General features: G+C 40.9%; 1 protein-coding gene across 4 annotated transcripts; it reads left to right on the forward strand.

Annotated features, from left to right (window-relative positions):
- The first annotated feature begins 1090 nt into the window (after positions 1–1090).
- LOC134345197 (odorant receptor 131-2) lies at positions 1091–19667 on the forward strand. 4 transcript variants are annotated; one of them, XM_063045460.1, is made up of 3 exons: positions 1091–1384; positions 2009–2341; positions 13491–19667. In XM_063045460.1, exon 3 carries the CDS (start codon positions 13595–13597, stop codon positions 14579–14581), a length of 987 nt encoding a protein of 328 aa, XP_062901530.1. In that variant the 5' UTR covers positions 1091–1384; positions 2009–2341; positions 13491–13594; the 3' UTR covers positions 14582–19667. The 4 variants fall into 4 exon arrangements, 2 of the variants coding, with proteins under 2 accessions (XP_062901530.1, XP_062901529.1); XM_063045459.1 differs by having other exon boundaries at positions 2178–2341; XR_010017634.1 differs by lacking the exon at positions 13491–19667 and adding an exon at positions 3688–8992 and having other exon boundaries at positions 1092–1384; positions 2178–2341.
- The last annotated feature ends 1249 nt before the right edge of the window (positions 19668–20916 follow it).

Raw genomic sequence — 20916 nt, forward strand, 5'->3', positions numbered from 1 at the left:
TAGAGGGAGGGGAGGTGGGAGATGGGGCTGGGGAACATTTCTTGCCCCCCCCCATCAAGTCTGTTACAGTTTTAAACTGGTCAGCAAGTTCCTATTTCAAACAGCAGACCTTTGAATCAACCTGCTGGTAGGCCTGAGGACAGAACCACCGTCAAAAGGATCCCATTGTGGAAACCATAAACATTTCAATTAGTCCACTCATAGATCAGGCGGTGTCTGCACTAACCTTGTCTGCCTGCACACAAACTGCATCAAAAAAAAACAGGCAATAATGGGAGTTCCAACATTCCATATCTGCACTCCTTTCAGTCGAGAGGAATGTGATGTGTAATAAAGATTCTGACTTTATCATTCTTTTATCCTGAGAATGTGTAGGCAGATGGTGGTGCCAGGTAGCTGGAGCACTTGTCCAAACTTTGAAAACCTGCTGTGCCTCTCCAAGTTCAGCAGTATAATTTTAGATTCTGATATGTACGAGTTTCATAGAATAGAATGGAATATCTTTATTGTCATTGTTGTGGAGCAATGAAACACAGTTTAGCAGCTCAATGTTTTGCAGCATGACAAAGAATATATACATAAAATAAACTCTAAAACATCACGAGTGCAGTCCAAAATTAATAATATGGGTGGGGGAGGGGGGGTAGGACTATTGCACACCTGCCCTTCCTGGAAGTGTGATGCATTTAGCTGCCGCCGTCTTACGAGGAGGGCAGGAGAAGGGAAAGGGGTGTTATACTTTTCACTGCTTGTGGGTAGAAGCTGTTAAGGAGTCTCTTTGTTTTTGTCCTTAATGCTCTGTATCTCTTCCCAGAAGGTAGAGGGGAAAACAGGTGACATCCAGGATGAGTGGGATCCTTTGAAATACAAATAGCCTTCTTTTGAAGTCTGCCAGTATAAATGTCTGAGGGAGGGTAATGTTGTGCCAATAACCCACTCTGCTACCCTCACCACCCGCTGCAAGTCCTTCCTGTTCTGTGCAGCTGGCAAACCACACTGCACAGCAATACGTCAGTATCCGTAAAGTATCCCTATACTTGAGAAAGATTGCTTAATATATACCTCCACTTCATTGGGCAGGATGGTTTTAGAGGTCGCCTTACTTTAAGGAAGTTAATGTTAATCGGGTACACTTTTCAGAGCTCAAAGCACACACCCGCTCAGCTGTTCTGATTGGTTCCTCAATTCCCTTCCAGTGGAAACCAGCCTGACATTGCGTTCAGCAGCTTGTGTTACAACAATGCCTGCAGATACTCTCAGAGCTAAAGTGTGTTAGTAATCACAAAAAGGCAACTTTAAAAATAATTATTGTGAAAAATTGCTGCAAGAAAGAAAGATAGCATACCATATATTTGTTGAAGTTTGCATGGAAGATACCAGAAAGGTAAGATAAATCACAGAGGTTCTATACAAAGAGGAATTTTAGTAAAACAATTAATCGAAATATTTGAGCTTTATTATTGACTGAAACAGTTATTAACAGAAACTCAAAAAAATATTTTTACTAGTATTGCATCTTAACTGTTAATTACAAGCTGGTTTTCATTTAGCATGATCTATTTGTTCCGAACAGCAACGCTGCTTCTAACCATGCTTTAACAAAATGTTGTATCAGATTGTCGCTATGCCTTCTAGAGTGAAATTGATGTTGGGACATTGGCTGCCAACTAATGAATTTGCCTTATTGTGCTTTCCTTTGGAAGCATTTATCAGGGTGTAGTTTTAGAGGTATTGAGTTATGGTCAATAATCTAAAAGAAAATCTCAGCTACTGTATACCCAACCACTTAAGAATGCAGAGAAAATAGATGTCTACCTGTCCGTTGTTACTGAGTGCCAATGGCCAGTGACACAAGCACATATTTATTAGGTATCCTGTCCTTTCAATAGAATTGCTGGTAAAATCAGAAATTGAGGCTATTGCCCTGACATAGATGAGAAGAGCATTTCCAGCAGGCTTCTATAGATTCCTCTCAAAGCTCACCAAGATTACATTTTTATTTCAACAGCCTAACTGGAAGTGCATTGTTCCCTTCACGCTTCCGATGATTCATTCTGGCATCTTCAACTTCTGAGACCAGTTCTGTAATCTGAAGGCAGTGAACATTTACTCGTCGTAATTGTGTGTGGCAGGAGACCATGTTGTATACTAACAAATGGCTTTTTTAAATTTTAAAGTCACGTTATGGCAGTAATGAGAGTGGAACAAAGAACATTCATTGGGCTCTAAGTGTGAAGATGACAGAGAACACCCAGTTAAATGCAGAAACCCCGAAGGCTGCTCACTGCCACTTCATCATTTCTAAAGAACATACAGAAATCTGAATTGACAAAAACTTCAGGTACTTAGCAAACAATTTTTCTGAAAATGGCTGAGATGTAATTGAATACTTAATGATGTTTTTAGTTCTTTATTTTCTCTGTGGCCCTAAAAAATGTGGACCAATGCATTTAAAAACTTCAAAAGGTAATGGATTTTACTAAGTTTCTAAATATTTTTGATACTTTATCTTACATCTATGTTGATTTTTAATTTATAGTGTATAAAATATTTAAAATACGAGTTAAAAATCGGGCTTTTTTTCTTCCTATTTCCTGTCTGTGATTGGACACACTGATGTGTTCCAGAGGTTCCCCAAACACGTGGCTTATAGCGAGTGACACTAAGAGAGAAGAAGCTCACAGCTTGAAGCTCGTTGAGTCTATGTGGACTAATTCCTTTTGAGGATCGTGGCTACTGAATATAGACACCAAGTTTGTCATTATTTGTCAGAGGGACAACATAAAATGTTGCTAGAAAGTTTGTGAAAGCTGTAGAATTTTCTCTATTTCTGCATAAATATGACCGAAAATGTGATCAGATCTTGATATAAATCCCAAGACTAGATAAAGAGAACCTAATTAACTAACACAAAAAACATTATCCTTGTTCATTTATTTACTGAGAAAAATGAGCTGATAGTACATGCATTTGTTGGAAAACATATGTGAACCTCTGGGGTAATGCTTTCTACAAAGCTACTTGGAGTCAAATGTTTCAATCAATAAGATCAGATTGGAGGTGCGGGTTTGTAGATGTGCCCTGTCCCATAAAAAAAGGCACACCAAGTCAGGTTACTGACAGAGCCTGTTCTTCCGAGAAACATCTGTTCATGTGCTCGACGGTTTGCAATCATTGAGGGAACAACAAATTCAAAATTGTATCAAGACATTTTACAGGAGAATGTCAGGGAAGCAGTCCATCACCTGAAGCTTACTAGAAGTTGGAAAATGCAACAAGACAATGATCTAAAAGACGAGAGTAAATCAACAACAGAATGGTTTTAAAAAAACAGAAAATTTCTGTTTTGTAAGTCCTGACCCTAATCGTGTAGAAAGGTTGTGGAAGGACCTGAAGCAAGCAGCTCATGCAAGAAAACCCACTAACATTCCAGAGTTGAAGCAGTTTTGTAAGGAGAAATGGCCTAAAAATCCTCCAAACCGATGTGCAGGGCTGATCAAGAGTCACTGGAAACATTTGGTTGAAGTTTTTGCTATACAGGGGGTCACATCAAATACTGAAAGCAAAGGTTCACCTACTTTTTCCAACAAATACAACTAATATTGAATCATTTATTTCAATAAATAAAAGAACAAGTATAATGTTTTGTGTTATTTATTTAATTGGTTTTATCTGATCATATTTCAGGTCATATATATGCAGAAAGAGAAAATTCTACAGGGTTCACGAGCTTTCTGGCACCACTGTAGAACATGGAACAGTACAGCACAGGAGCAAGTGCTTTGGCACACAATGTCGTGCTTCATCAATTTAATTAGTAATCAAATGACCAGCTAAACTAACCCCTTCTGCCCGAACAACGTCCATGTCCTTCCATTTTTCCTCACATTCATATGTCTATCTAAACATTTCTTAAAAACTTTTACTGTATCTGCCTCCACTACCACCCAGGCAGCACGTTCCAGGCATCCACCTCTCCGTGTTTTATTTTTAAAACTTGCCCCTGACATCTCCATCAAACTTAACCCCTCACACTTTAAATCTTTAAATGAAAGTCCTCTGGTATCAGACTATGGGACCCTGGGAAAAAGATACTGTCTGTCCACTCTATCTATGCCTCTCGTAATCTTATAATTTTCTATCAGATATCCCCTCGGCCTCCACCCTCCAGAGCCTGTCCAACCTCTTGTTGTAGCACATGCTCTCTAATCCAGACAACATCCTGGTAAACTTCTTCTGCACCCTTTCTAAAGCCTCAACATCCTTCCAACAATGGGGTGACCAGAACTGTATGTAATCTTTGGAATGCAGCCTAGCCAGAACTTTATAAAGCTGGAACATAACCTCCTGACCTTTGAACTGAATGCCTTGATAAATTCTTAACCATCTTATCAACCTGTGTAGTCACTTTCAGAGAGCTATGAACATGGACCCTATGATTCCTGTGTTCATCAACAATGTTAAGAGTCTTGCTCTTAACAGAGTACAGTACTGTCTCTACATTTGACCGACTGAGGTGCAACGCTTTACACTTAGCTGGATTAAAATCCATCTGCCATTTCTCTGTCCATATCTCCAATTGATCATTTTCCCTGTGTCTGCAACACCATCAATCTTCATATCATTTGCAAGCGTACTAACCCACCTATCTACAGTACCTGACAACCAGTCAGGGCCATCTAATGTACACTTATGTACTTTTCGTCTCAGCTCTGGTTTTTCTGTGCCTCTGCCTTACAGTCTGCAGGTCAGCAGCAGGGATAATGTGCTGAATAAGTGTAGCTCTACTTGGTCTTTTGATCCTGCCATGGCAGGGGCCACTTCACTGTAATAGTCATAGTAAAGATGGGGAACGCCTCTCAGCGCTAGCAGGGTTTGCAGGCCATTATTACCCAGCTGTGATACCACACTCTTAGATGAGCTCAATGCCTTTTATTCACGCTTTGTAAGGGAGAATAAAACTACACCTGTGTGAGTCCCTGCAGCGTCCGGTGACCTTGTGACCTCTGTCTCGGAGCCCAACATCAGGACCCTTTCAAGAGGTCGCAAGGTGTCAGGGCTGGTGATGTACCTGGTAGGGCTCTTTTTTAAAATATTTTATTTATGTTTTTCTACAAACTACAGCATAGAAGAAAAAAATCAGTAGTATAAATAGAAGGATCATTGCAAAACAGACAAAAATAACAATAATATCTTAACAAATGAGCAAGTCACCCATATTAAAAGTGAAAAATTGGAAAGGAAAGCACCCAACCCACCCAATATCCAACTCCAAGCCAACCATTATATTATAAGTATTTGAAAGGACTCGAGGTAAACTTTTATCACCCCAGAACTATATATTGTAGTAAAAAGAGAAATGAGTAATAATAAGGCAGACTGCTACCTAATCAAAGAATCAGAGAAAGCTGGAAATGCAGGACCTGACCATCAAGGGAAGAAAAAAAATACACCTGTCAATCTAGGTGCGAATTATGAAAATATTCAAGAAAAGGTCCCCACACCTTATGAAACTTAAGTGAATAGTAAATCTTTTCAAGATCAAAACAAGACATAATATCCCTAAGCCAATGAACATGGGCAGGGGGAACTACATCTCTCCACTTAAAGAGTACTGCACGTCTAGCTAAGAGAGAGGCAAAAGACAATGTTTATCATTTAGCCGGGATCAAATGCTTGTCAGAGTCTCGAGAAATACTGAAAAGAGTGATCAAAGGATCAGGTTCCAAATGGCAACTTAATATAGAAGATAAAGTTTAAAAAAAAAACATCTTTCCAAAATTTTTCCGAAGTAGGACAGGCCCAATACATATGAATAAGGGAAGCCTCACCTCCTTTGCATTTGTCACACCAGGGACTAATATCAGGATAGAAATTTGCCAATTTGGTTTTAGATATATGAGCCCTATGGACAACTTTAAACTGCAAAAGACAATGACAAGCACATAAAGAACTTGAATTGACTGACTTAAGAATTGAATCCCAAACCACGTTGGACAAAGAAAAACCTAAGTCATGCTCCCAAACAGTTTTAATTTTATCACTAGGGGCTCGTCTGAAATTCATAAATTTAACACAAATAGTAGAAATTAAACCTTTACCCCAGGGGTTCATTTGAAGAAACAAGTGTACAATATTTTTATCAGGTTGTTCAGGAAAATGTGGTGTTAAAGAGCTAATGAAATGTCTAATTTGAAGATATCTAAAAAAATGAGTACTCAGTAAATTAAGCTTTGTAGACAACTGTTCAAAAGTCACAAACCAATTGTCTATAAAAAGATCTTCAAAACGCCTGATACCTCTCCTACACCAGTCTTGGAATATGGAATCCTGCATAGATGGTTGAAATAAATGATTGTATAGAATAGGACTAGAAAGGGAAAAACTATAAAGGCCATGATATTTTCTAAACCGAGCCCATATTCTCAGACTATGCCTGATTACAGGATTAATAATAAATTTTGGCAAGTGGCAAGGAAGTATAAATCCAAGTAAAGCTGGAATACATAATTTCTTATAAGTGTTCAATTCCATTGCCACCCACGTTGGACAAATAGACTGATTATAAAAGTAGGACTAGGTAGGGCTCTTAAAACCTGTGCCAACCAGGTGTCAGGGCTGTTCAAGGACAACTTTAAACTCTCATTGCTATAGCTGGAGGATCCTGTCTACTTCAAATGGGTGACAGTCATAGAGTCGTGGAGACATAGAGCACTACAGCACAGAATCAGGCCCTGTGCCCCCCAAATCCATGCCAAACTATTATTCTGCCTAATCCCACCGACCTGCACCTGGATCATAGCCCTCTATACAACCCTGCCCCATCCATGTACCCGTGCAAATTTCATTTAAAGTGTTGAAATTGAATCCATTTATGCTGGCAGCTCATTCCACACTCTCGCTACTCACCAAGTGAAGAAGATCCCCCTCGTGTTCCCCTTAAAAATGTCAACCTTTACCCTCTACCCTATCTATACCCTTCCTAATTTTGTATATGTCTATCAAATCTTCCCTCAATCTTCTATGTTCCAAGGAATAAAGTCCTAACCTATTCAATCTTTCCTATATGATCTCCTGGTCTCACTAGCACGTGGATGGGTAGAAATCCTAAGAACACAACCCTGGAGGTCCTGTCCTTTAACTTAGTGCCTGTCGCCACTTTGCAGGACGTCATCACCCCTCCTACCCATGTCGTTGGTACTGATGTGGACCATGACCTCTGGCTGCTCACCCTCCCACCTGAGAATGCCGTGGACTCGATCCAAGATGTCCCAGACCCTGGCACCCTGGAGGAAAAAAATCCAGGAATTTTGTTCTCATCAACAGAACCTTCTTTCTGTTCCCCTAACCAATGAACCACCTATCTCTACAGCTTGTCTCTTCTCCCTCCTTCCCTTCTGAGCCACAGAGCCAGACTCAGTGCCAGAGACCTGACCACCGTGGCCTTCCTGTGCTCGGTCATCCAAAGTGGTATACCAGTTGTTGAGGGGAATGGAAACAGGGAGACTCTACATGAGCTGCCTATCCCCTTTCTCCTCCTGACAGTCACCCAGCTACCTGCACCCTTCACCTTGAGTGTAACTACTTCCATATATGTCCTGCCTATCAACCCCTCAGCCTCCCGACTGAGCGTGGTCTATTGGAAGCCGCAGCTGGATATGCTTCTTGCAGGTGTAGTCGTCAGGGACACCAGAGGTCTCCATGCCTTCCCACGTCCTGCAAAGGGGAACATTCCACTATCCTGCCCGGCATTCTCACTGCTCTAAATGTGCAATAAGGAAAGAAAGAATAAATAATGAAAGTGATCAACCTATAGCCTACGCCTCTCCGCACTGAAGCCTCAATGAGCCAAGGCCGCGACTTCCCACTCTAATACTGGCCCACTCCCACAATGGCCACTCCACTTAAACCAAACTTGTTTTTATTGGATCTTACCAAGTGCCTAATTATGTGCAATCCAGTGTTCTCTTGGGAACTGTGATGTGCAACGTGTCTGTTATACCAGTGCCCAAGAAGAGCAGGGTGAGATGCCTCAATGACTATTCCCAGTGGCACTTGCATCTCCTGTGATGAAGTGCTTTGAGAGGGTAGTCATGGCTGGAATCAACTCCTAAGCCAGGACCCACAGCAGTTTTCCTATCACCACAGTAGGTCTACAGTGGATGCAGTCTCACTGGCTCTCCACTCGGCCTTTGATCACATAGGCAATAGCAATACTCTTACATCAGGCCGTTGTTTATTGACTACAGATCAGAGTCCAACAGAGTCATACCCTCAGTTAGAATCATCAAACTCCAAAGCCTGGGTCTCCGTATCTCTCGGCAACTGGATCCTTGACTTCCTCACTGGGAGACTATGGTCTGTGTGGATCAGAAATAACATCTCCTCCTTGCTGGCAATCAACACCAGCACACCTCAAGGATGTATGCTCAGCCCACTGCTGTACTTTCTCCAAACCCATGACTGTGTGGCTAGGCAGAGCTCAAATGTCATCTATGATTCTGCCGACAAAACTACTATTGTTGGCAAAATTCCATGTGGTGATGAGGAGGCATACAGGAGCAAAATAGATCAGCTGTTTGAGTGGTGTCATAAAAATAACCTTGCACTCAATGTCAGTAAGGCAAGGAATTGATTGTTGACTTTGGGTGGGGGTGGGGGGTGAGTCCAGAAAATACACACCAGACCTCATCAAGGGATCAGAAAAGGAAAGGATGAGTGTTTTCAAGTTCCTGGGTGTCAGCACCTCTGACAGTCTATCCTGGGCCCGACATATGGATAGAAAAGGAATGGAGGGTTATGGGCTGAGTGCAGGTTGGTGGGACTAGATGAGAGTAAGAGTTCGGCATGAACTAAAAGGGCCGAGATGGCCTGTTTCCGTGCTGTAATTGTTATATGGTTATATTGATGCAATTACAAAGGCGGCATGTTAGCAGTTATATTTCATTTGGAGTTTGAGGAGAATTGGTATGTCACCAAGGACACTTGCAAATTTCTACAGATGTACGATGAAGAGCATTCTAACGGATTGCATCACAATCTGGTATGGAGGGGCCAGTGCACAGGATTGGAAACGCTGTAAACTCAGCCAGCACCATCATGGACACTTGCCTCCCTGGCATCATGAACACCTTCAAAAGGCAATGCCTCGAAAGGGCAGCATCCGTCACTCAGGACTCCTTTCACCCAGGACATGACCTCTTCTCATTACTTTTTAGTTCTTTTCTCTTTTTGTGTGGCAGGGGGATTGACATCTTTCTTCCAACTACTTCTATATTTTTCTGTATTTTATGGCTGTCTGGAGAAGACAGATCTCAGAGTTGTATTCTGCTTACATTGATAATAAATTGAACCTTTCAGTGTTTCAGAAACAGCTTCATCCTGTCATCAGATTTCTGCGTGGAGATTGAGTCCATATACACTACCTCAGTATTTTCCCCTCTTTTTGCTCTAGTTATTTAATTAGTTGTCTTTTTATATATACACTTACTGTAATTTATAGGAATTATTATGTATCACAATGTACTGCTGTTGCAAAACAACAAATTCCACAACACATGCCAGTGATATTAAATCTGATTCTGAAAAGAATAATTATATAATCATGAAAAGGAGTTTGCACTGCTGCCCTGTTAGAGAGACCAGCAAGAGTGCCAGGATGGAGACAGGAAGAGGGGTGGTGTAATGATGATGGAAATAAGCACGGAAGTATTAAATAAGACCATAAAACGTAGGAGCAGAATTCGGCCATTTGGCCCGTCGAGTCTGTTCCACCATTTCATCATGGTTGATTGATTATCCCTCTCAACCCCATTCCGCTCCCTTCTTCCCGTGACCTTTGACACCCTTACTAATCAAGAGCCTATGTCAATCTCCGCTTTAAATATACCCAAAGCCTTAGCTTCCACTGCCATCTGTGACAATGACAGAATTACCACCATCTGGCTGAAGAAATTCCTCCTCATCTCTGTTTAAAGGGATCGCCACGATATTAATGACATTTTCATATTTCTAACACATGATAATTGGCAGGCAGATTTAACAGTTCCATAGAGACAAATAAACATAATAGGTTCTTAACACAACTATGCAAAGGAAAATACCACAATACAAACTAATTTTGCAATTTCAAATTGGCATGAGGTCTCTGGGAATGTCAAAGATGTGTCAAGTTTTATTGGCGCCTGTATTTTTTCAAACAATTCGGCTAATTGTCAACAATTTATCATTATTGCAAATCAACTAGAGAAGCAGCTATGTCCATTATAACGCTGTTACCATTTCAGTACTGATTTTAATAATGTTTTGCCATTGTGAGTAGACTTGTCTTTATTTGATTGTTGCATTTACCTTTGAGATGATTGCTCTTTACAACTGAACATGAAGAATGCAAGTAATAAGAGAAAAAATAGGACCTATAGCACTTCAAGCCTCTTCAAGAGCCTTCAAATGGAGGGCTATGTGGGGGGCGGGGGGAAGGATTAGATTGATCTTAGAGTAGGTTAAAAGGTCTACACAACATCATGGGCCAAAGAGCCTGTACTCTCCACTGCATTCTATATTCTACTAATCAGCTTAACATAGAATATCCTGCCTCAAGTCCAGCTTCCCAGTCAACTACCTTATCCACTGATTCCTATTGTAAAATTAAAACCAGCTAATTTTAAATTAAGCTGCAATCAATGACAAACATTAAACCATCTATGCCTTTAAAGGCATCCGTTAGTCTTGAGACCATGGATCTGCGCCTGGAAAGTCTTCACTCTCCAGGGCGCAAGGTTGTATGGAAGACCAGCAGTTGCCCATGCTGCAAGTCTCCCCTCTCCACAACACCAATGTTGTCCAAAGGAAGGGCATTAGGACCCATACAGCTTAGCACCAGTGTCGTCAGAGAGCAATGTGTGATTAAGTGCCTTGCTCAAGGACACAACACGTTGCCTCGGCTGGGGCTCGAACTCACGACTTTCAGGTCGCTAGTCCAATGCCTTAACAACTTGGCTACGTGCCCACAATGCCTTTAAGGACAAACATTAACCTTGCATTTTTATCTAGAACTAGTTTTAACCCTGCTTTATTATTACAACAAACTTTAACACTGCTATCTCTTTAAACTCGACCAACATTAATCCTACTCTACTCAGAACAGGACAGGCCCTTCCACTCCTACAAGTTTGGTCTACCGTAACCAAATTATACCTCAGTGCTTCTTGCATTGTCTCAGATCTTTCAACAAGCTAACCAAACAAAAATCCTGTAAACTCAGTCTTAAAATTGTAATTAACTCTGCATCAGCTACCTTTTGTAGCTAGTAATGTTCCCTCTAATTTGTAATGACCACTGTGCACAAAAATCTCGTGCTGTGAAATGTTTTGCCCAGTGACAACAACATGTGCGCACTGAATTTTTAAGTGGAAGTAAACCTGAAGCTATTCTAAGGATAATAAACTACCAAGTGCAGTTTGTTGTTCATTGTTAAAAAGAAATAAAATGTCACACAGGAAATACAAAATGAAATGTGATTGGTACGATAGTGAAATATACTTAAAACGCCAATGAGTTAGAGGGCGACAACCTTGTGCGCAGTGCAAGTTCCTTTGTGCGCTAGTAGCAAATGATGTGTGCTCTCATGCATACGCACACACCTTGGTGGAAACATTGGTGGCTAGATGTCTTCTCTAACTGCACAATCTCCTACATTCAACTAATTAACACAATTCATTGTGATAGTAATCTCAGCATGGAGCCGAGAAGCAACCATTCAGTAAGAAGTCCAGTATTCCCAAATAGCCTTTCACTCAGTAATGTTCCTTTGTATAGTTTGACGATCTTTTTATTCCTTGTGTTTGCTCCAAACCACCAGAGGGCTGAGCTTAATTAGTAATCTTCCATGGGGAACTCTATCAAATTTATTTTGCAGAATTCAAAGCCACTTTGTAGCGTGCACCAAGGTTAATCTAAAATATCACTGCCTTGAAGAAATTAAGGAGAAGGCAAAATCTTCCTTGCTAAACAAAATGAAGAACAATTAAAGCAAAATAGTAGTTGGCTCCCTTCATCCCACACCTATTATTTGTTTTTCCAGAAGTGAGGCACGTGAAATAACTTTATTCATAGTTTAATGACAAGTTCAAGTTTACTGTTGTCTTAGGCATATGTTCCCTCTAATTTTACAGGATGTAAGTGCCAAAGAAATAGATCTTTTTCAGCAACACAGTATATTCCAAGAATGGGACAAACATAATTTATCATAAACATTAATTCTAATGAACTAAACTTTGCTAAGTATGTGAAGGTGGGACCTGAGCAGTTACTGACAAAACTGCTTTCCCTGAAGTATTAACTGTCTGAGCATCAGATTGCGTATCTGATGAAAACAAAAATGTCACCAGCTTTAATACAGGATCTGTTCACTCAATACATTTCATTAATTATTTAGAATGTCAAGTTTCCTAATCTGTTTCTTCCCCATCCTACCTCAAAACTGCTCTGCTTTGTGTCCCTCCGCAGTTAAAACTATGCCTTGTGTCATGCAGGTCAGGCAGCATTTGTGGAGAGAGAAACAACAAAAACATTTAAGACTCTTTTACTGCCCTTTTTTAAATTTTGAGTCTAGAGTTTTTTTTTACTTGTTTTGTCACGTCTTTGTTTACACCATCCTATTTTAGTCATTAATAAAAATCAAAATCCAAATTGATTTTAGTGTAATAGAGCACTACAGCACAGGATCAGGAAATCAGGAAACAGGCCCTTCAGCCCATCTAGTCCATGCCAAACTATTTGCCTAGTCCCATCAACTTGAACCATCGCCCTCCATACCACCCTCATCCATGTAGTTATCCAAAGTTTTCTTAAATGTTGAAACTGAACTTGCATCCATCACTTCTACTGGCAGCTCATTTCACATTCGCACCACCCTCAGAGAAGTAGTTGCCCCTCAGACTTCTTAAATATTTTACCTTTCACCCTTAACCCATGACCTTTAGTTCTAGTCTCACCCAACCTCAGTGGAAAATGTCTCCTTGCGTTTACCCTACTGATGTCATACATAATATTCTATATCTCTATCAAATCTCCCCTCATTCTCCTACGCCCCAGGGAATAAAGTCCCTACCTGTTCAACCTTTGCCTCCAACTCAGGTCCTCAAGTTCTGGCAACATCCTTGGTAAGACTCCATGATCAATGACTGGTGATCACTAAGGAGCAGCTTCTATTCAACGAGTTAGTAGCAAGCCAAAGACAATGAATTCAATTCAGTGAATCTGGAGCTCACTGCAGGTATTAGGAGAAAGAATATTCAGTTCAATTTATACAAACTAATTGTGAGATAGGCATCCTTGACATAGTTAGTCCAAGAAGGAGAGGCAATTTCACCCATTTTATATAGAGAATTAGATAATTTTCCATGTATAATGAATTCAATAATTATCCAACTTTCTTTTCCTATTGTGCTTAATAATGTTCAGCTAAGTTCATTGTTTCTTCTCTTTAGAGATCTCTAGTTGCAGACAAATAACGGCAATGAACAATGAAGTGCTGAGACGGCAAAATGAGCCTTACTATAAGCAGTAATACTTGGTGGAAGAATACCTTTGTATGGTTTGTTCATTCCAGTTACAAAGAGCATTAAAGGAAGGCATGAACAACTCTAACGAGACTTCCGATTATTTTTTTGGTGCAGTGAAGACTTCAGTTTATCTAATTGATTTCATCGTCACTGCGGTATGCAGTCATGTAATAATTAGCACGGTGCAGCAAGAGTTGGAATTGAAACGAGAGACAAGATACTTTCTCCTGTGCCAGCATCTCATCTACTCTTCCATATACTTCGCCTTGGGCACATTGACGAACGGCTTTCGACTCTTCAAAGTCAGCTCACCCCGAGTGCTTTGCTGGATCCTGCTCTCTGTACAAATAACGTTCGCACAATGCATCATGCTGACTTTAACCCTCATGTCCTTCAATGCGTGTCTAGCTATCTGCTGGCCACTGCGATATCTTTCACTTGTTGGTTCCGCAAAAAAGAAAATAACCCCAGTAATATGGATATTAGCCGTGCAGAATTCACTGTGGTCATTAATCTATCAAAGCCTGAATGCCTCAGTGACATATATAATTGAAAACGACCCAAGCTGTCCAAATCCACTGGATGGATTTGCTTCAAGGCAAATTGGAATTGCATTTATTCTACTGTGTTTTCTTGTGATTTTAATAAGCTATTGTTTAATATACCGAGAAGGAAGACGGGCTGGGCATTTTGTGTCCTCCAATGTGCAAGCAAGGAATACCATTCTCATCCACGGCATGCAATTAAGTTTCTTCATTCTCCCAGTTTTGCTCACAGTAGGAATAAGTAATAAGCCTAACTTAATAATACTAAAACTAGTCAACACTGTCGTTTTTTCCATAGCCCAGTGTCTCAGTCCGGTGATATATGGCCTCAGGTGTAAAGAGCTTAGAAATAAATTAGCGGATACCAAATTCTGTTGCTGTGTTTTAAAACATGGGAAGAATAATGCCCGTGTAATTGGACTGAGTGAAATCCATGCCATCGCTGATGCCAGAAGCAGCCAAATCTCATGATCACTGGTTATTCCCAACATGTTAAAAGAGGAGGTTAACGGGTCAGCACAACATCGTGGGCTGAAGGGCCTGTACTGTGCTGTAATGCTCTATGTTCCCTGTCGCTTTGCTGCATTTCATAGAATCATACAATGAGAAGTTATTCAGCCCACTGGAGGAAACTATCGAATTCACTTCAATGTCCTGATTGCTACCTGATATAGAGCAGTACAACGCAGAAACAAGCCATCAGCCCATGATGTTGTGCTGAACTAATTAAACTAGTAATTAAACACATAACTCAACCAATCCTTTCTGCCAACTCAATATACATATCCCTCTCTCCTATGCTCACTCATGTCTCCTCCTACGAAGCTCTTAAATGACTCTGTTATATCCACCTTCACCACCGCCCCAGGCACGCACCCCTCTCCGTGGAAAAACACTCCCCCACCCCCACATGTCCTTTGAATGAATCCCCTCTCACCCTAAATGCATGTCCTCAAGTATTAGGCATTTGGATCCTGCAATGCAACATTAGACCACAAGACATAGAAGAATTGGGCCATTCAGCCCATCGAGTCTGCTCCACCATTCTGTCATGGATGATCCTGGATCCCACTCAACCCCAGCAAATCCAGCATTATCCAGCAAATTCCTACCCTTCCCTTCAAATATGTAACATATTTTATTGACTATCATTCACACAAGAAATTCTGCAGATGCTGGAAATCCAGAGGAACACATACAAAATGCTGGAGAAACTCAGCAAGTCAAGCAGCATCTATGGAGAGAAATGAAGAGTCAATGTATCAAAAGTATTAACATTAAAACTTAACTTTATCATTCCACCATTCTCTCTGGCAGTAAATAGCCATCACTGAAAATCTCTCCTACTCCTGTCCCTTTAACCTGTAAACTCCCCTACCTCACAACTACATCCCTCCCCCCTTTGTTAATAGAGAATCATCGGTAACTCTTAAAAACTGTAGAAGATAAGTTTTGTTTTGAATTAGATTTTTCTATTATTTTAGCAACTGAATTCTCCAGTTGACACTGTCACTGTTTCTAGATGGTGGCAGTTAACAGAGTTGAATTCCATACCTTGCTAATTTTGTATTAGTCTCTGGCTTGAGCAAGTGGCACTGGAATTGAAACGCTCACATTCTGTTTCATTAAACAGACATTCAGACTCAAACTGGATGCTTCCTTATTGCCAACATGAATGAGATTGAAGAGGAAAATTATTCATTTATCTTCATGTAACATCTCCTCCAGACAGAGTGTCTCCAACTAATACATATTCACTACTCTCTCACGTTCAGGCAGTCTGGATCCTCACCCCATCACAGTCACACTCTTTGATCCCTACATCCCCTTCCCCTTTTCTGCTACTTAAATCTTTGTTTTCTCATTTTGCTCAGATCTGAAATTCCAGAATTTCAAGCATTTAGTTCCAGATTCCAAAACCTCTAGTCATTTGTGTCTCTAACTTGAAATATTAATTTCTTCCCTTTCCACAGGTGCTGCCTGACCTCTGACTGTTTCCAGCATTTTCTGTTGTTATTTCAAATTTCCAGCATCTGTAGTTTTATTTTGTTTTTCAAATTCCATGGATCAAAAGAGCTGCAGATGCTGAAAGTCTGAAATAAAATCAGGAACTGCTGAAAGGGGGCAACAGGTCAGGCAGCATCTATGGAGAGAGAAATGGAGTTAACAATTCAAATCAATTTTCTTTTGTCAGACCAAAAGTCTCTGACCTGATACATTACCCTGCTTCTCTTTGCCTAAATGCCATCTGGCCTGATGTTGTTTCCATCTTTGTCTTGTTGTATAGGGATCGATAGACACAATGCTACAAATTTAACAGAACAAAATTACACCTTCCTTGTTGAATCTAGTAACCAAATCTGCTGTAAACTAAAAAACGAACACAGAAGGAAGTGAAAGAACCAAGAATCTTGCCTTGTGGTCATCTTTATCCTGAAAACCAGCTCAAACTTGACAAATAAGGAATTTCTTTTGATAAAAACAGTCCATGAAACTGTTTGATTTATGCCGGCCATACTACAAATGATTAAAAATCCACTGAACATTTACAAACAGGTAATCATACAAGCAGATAAGGAAGTTAAACTATGAGAAAATTAATCATTTAGACTCTAATCCAACAGTCTTTAGCCATACTAGTTATCAACCAGATATCACTGTCTTTCCAAACTTTGGATCTTTGATGATAATGAATTACCAGTGTGGCACAGTCTGGTAAAGGTATCAGGATCACCAGGGTGCTCCTAAGAGATTCCAAACCAGCCGTTGCCTCAAATGTTCACATACCCAAATATAATGATGGCCACCGGAGAAACACGAAGAGGTGTACAGGAGTACAAAGTACTGCCCCCTTTAGTGTAAAATGTTCAAAAAATCATTTATCACACCTTATCAAATTGTCGTCATTAATATTAGGTGAACTGAGCCTTGCATCTGTTGTTTGTCCCTTGTGGAATTTGCAGCAAAGAAGGTCATGAGGGAGCAGTTTATTTATACTGGTGTACATTCTCCATTCATCCATTGGACCTTGTACATGTCTCATTAGGGCAGTTGGAGAAAAGAGACTGAGAAGAGTTGGTGAATGCATCAACTTTTCCACTGACCATCTGTAAAGGACGAAAGGTGATCACTATTATAGAAAACACTTGGATTTAATTTCCTCCGGTGTTTCTTTGCCAGGGAGATGACCTGCCAGTATAGGAGAGTGCAGAACTGAAAATCTATATTGGAACCTTTTCCACATTAACCATTAGTCTTTCATTATTTTTCCAATTCCAACTCCACAGTGCACAAACTTTCCATTATAGCAGTTTTGTTTTGAGAGACATAATCCTCAGGCATCTTACTGGTAACCCAAGCAGCAACACTTTCCATGGATATCATCAGATGAAACAAATCTCCTGTCTTGGCCCATCTACCAACCAACACAACTAATCTGTTGACCTCCCCAGAATGTTCCCTGAAAGACAGAGGAGTTTTGAGAAGATTAGTATTTTGCTCCAAGTTATTTAACCGACAGAATTTAAGAAAGGGGTATTATCAGGGAGTGACAGACAATTTTAGAGAATAAATGTAGTTCTTAAGCTGCCTGGGGATTTCAATGGTTGAGCAGCATGTTTGGGAGAAAAAGATGTCTCAGATTGAAACCCTGCATCATGACGGATTAATTCCTTCCCCTGCCACCACAGATGCGGCTCGACCTCCAACTGGTTATTTGTTGCTCTATATTCCAGTATCTGTAGTCTTTTGTGTCTCCAAATGTACCTCTTCTTTTACCCACACTAATTCTCACAGAATATTATTGGCTTCCTATAAACTGGATCATACATTGAAATAAATTCCCAGTGCAGCTTGGAAACAGCAGATGATGTGAAGGGTTATTAGTTATTAGTCTATGTCTCTGGATTACTACATCTTGTAAACAGAACCAAACATCATTATTTCAGTTTCCTTATGACAGTTCTCTCGCTCTCTAACCCACTGTTGGCCTGCATTGTTCTGGTCTGTAGCCTCAGGGAATGGACTCATGATTAGTATTCCTGGAATGCCAGTAGCTAGGCCAGTCAACTTCTGGCAATACATACAAAATGCTGGAGGAACTCAGCAGGTCGGGCAGCTTCCATGGAGAGGAATAAACAGCCTACATTTCAGACTGAGATTTCTCCACAAAAGGTGTTGAGGAGATGCAGCCTGGTGTGGCAACAAACACTACAGGCACAGTGTACCCAAAATCACATGCTATAAGATCACAAGACCATGCCTCCCCCTTCCTATCAGATTCTATGCAAGGCTCACAAGAGAAGAAATGTGTATGTATTTTACAGATTATGTTAGAACTATATTTAATTTTGATTCATAGATTTCTTTGGTTTTGCTGGATATCTGATCTGCTTTCACATTTATTTTTAAAATCAAACTCTGCACCCTGTGGAGAATATAGAATTTTTATTTGAATTTATCACTGGTTGATTAACTAAACTGAATTTCAGACAGATTAATCTACCTAATATATTGAGTTGTACAGGTGAATAAGTTGTATTGAATGTTGTACTTAACAATCTATGAAGGAGCGATTGTTTGAAGGAAATACACAATTATCAAAGGACAGTGTTTGCATCTTCCTATGGAGCTCGTGTACTTTTATTACCTGGCAGCAACTAAGTAAATTGAGAATTCAAAAAAGTCCTCAGAGGGGGAAACAAAAGAAGAATTGTACTGTGTTGAGCCAATAAATTGAGTTTACAGGGGCCTCAGATGACAGCTCTGCCTATTTAATCTGATCCTCTCAGGTGACTCTATTTCACTCTCCGGAGTCCATTGGCTTACAAATTGTTATTCTTCCCCTCCTTTTGGGAGATAATTGAAAGATAGTTCGAGGAGAGTGTCCTGAGACAAATTTTGTTGGGGTAAACTTGGTGCGAGCCGTCCAATTGACGTTGATATGTTTAGAATTGTACCAGTTGATAAATTGTTATCAGAAATATTCTAATACATAAGCTTTCACTTTCTAAACAAGGGAATTCAGGTGCCCAGAGGAAGGCCAGGCCCTATTTATTTATTTGTTTGTTTATTTTAATTTATTGAGATACAGTGCGGAACCCGCCCTTCAAACCATGCTACCCAGCAACCACCGATTGAACCCCAGCCTCAACATGGGACAGTTTTCAATGATCAATTAACCAACTAGCCAGTACTCGTTTGGACTGTGGGAGGAAAGCAGAGCACCCAGAGGAAACCCACACGGTCACAGGGAGAACATACAAACTCCTTGTGGGCAGTAGCGGGAGTTGTACAGCTCCTCGGGCAAAATATGGGTACACAGAGGTAGGGAATGCAGGGAGCCATGAGCTGTCAAAGTTCAAAGTTCAAAGTCAATGTATTATCAAAGTACAAATATGTCACCATGTGCTACCTTGAGATTTATTTACTGACAGGGTTTCACAGTAGAAATACAATAGAATTGATGAAAAACTACACATAGGCAAAGACTGACAATCAATGTGCAAAAGAAAACAAACTGTGCAAATAAAAATATAAATAAGTAAACAAATAATACTGGGAACATGAGTTGCATTGTTTGTTATCCACATTGTACACCATGCAGATTAATCAATGATATTTGAAAGAGTCACACTAAACTCCAGGTAAAACTAAAACACAGGGCCCTAAGGGCCTTCACCCCCCCCCCCCCCCGGCCCCAAAATCATCCTCCTAGCTAACGTACAGTCTCTGGGAAATATAATTAAAGACTTCAGAGCAAGGCTGCGGTACCAGAAGGACATTATGGACAGCAGAAGGCTTTTCCCCACGGAGGACTCCAGCCCAAGGTCTTCACCCTCCACAGCGTGGACGGGATGGTCACATGATGTAAAGGCAAAGGTCACAGCGATTGCGTTATGATGGATTCATCATGGCGCACAGACACGGCAGTTCTGTCTCAGCCCTGCTCCCCTGACCCGGAACATCTGCCGGTCAAGCATTGTCTGTTCTGATTCTCCACTATCATCCTGGTGGTGGTGCACCCAGACAGCAAGCTGAATAATTAGCAGTCATGAGACTATGAACGCTGGTGCCTGCCTGATGACCGCAAACCTGTAGAAGCGTCTGGGCCAACATGTCACCTGCAGAACCAGAGGAGCCATCTCACTCAATCACTGTTACATCAAGAATGCTAACTGTGCCGTCCCCCAACTTTGCCAAATCCAATCACCTGGCTGTACATCCATTCCCACCATCTAGGCGGAGAGAGAGCTGCAGGACCAGTGGAGGGGACTGCAAAGGCATAGTCAAGACAGGCAGGGTTCCTGGCTTGAGGTGGCACTGCTGAGACACAGTGATGCTTTACTGGCAGCAAACAAATCTACTAGCAACTCTGCAATCACACTTTTTCCAGACAACAAACAAAGCAATCAATAGCCTTTAATGAAGTTGAGCTTTTGAGCTGGCTGTATGACCTGGGGTGGGGGGGGGGGTTGGTGTGGGTGGAGATTCGGTGAACTGAAGTACCAAAGGTACAGTCTGGTTGTGGCAGGGCAGCGGGGCCCAGGCCTCAGAGCAGGGATCCAGCCGATGTTTGGCTTTTTTAAGTGCCGAGCCAGATTGGTAGAATCAGGGTGTCAGGACCGAAGGTGAGGGACGGGGCGCTGTTCAGCTCACTGATCCATGAGGTTTACTCGTCTCTGCACTGAACTGAGGCTGTGGCCAGCAACTAACAGGCTCCTGGACCAGCTGCAGGGATGAACTGCCTTTGTGACTGTCGAATCACTTCTGTGAACTTTAGTTCTGAGTCATAATTATTAACTTTT

Source organism: Mobula hypostoma, chromosome 4 (genome assembly GCF_963921235.1).
Source record: "Mobula hypostoma chromosome 4, sMobHyp1.1, whole genome shotgun sequence".
Taxonomy (NCBI): Eukaryota; Metazoa; Chordata; class Chondrichthyes; order Myliobatiformes; family Myliobatidae; genus Mobula; species Mobula hypostoma.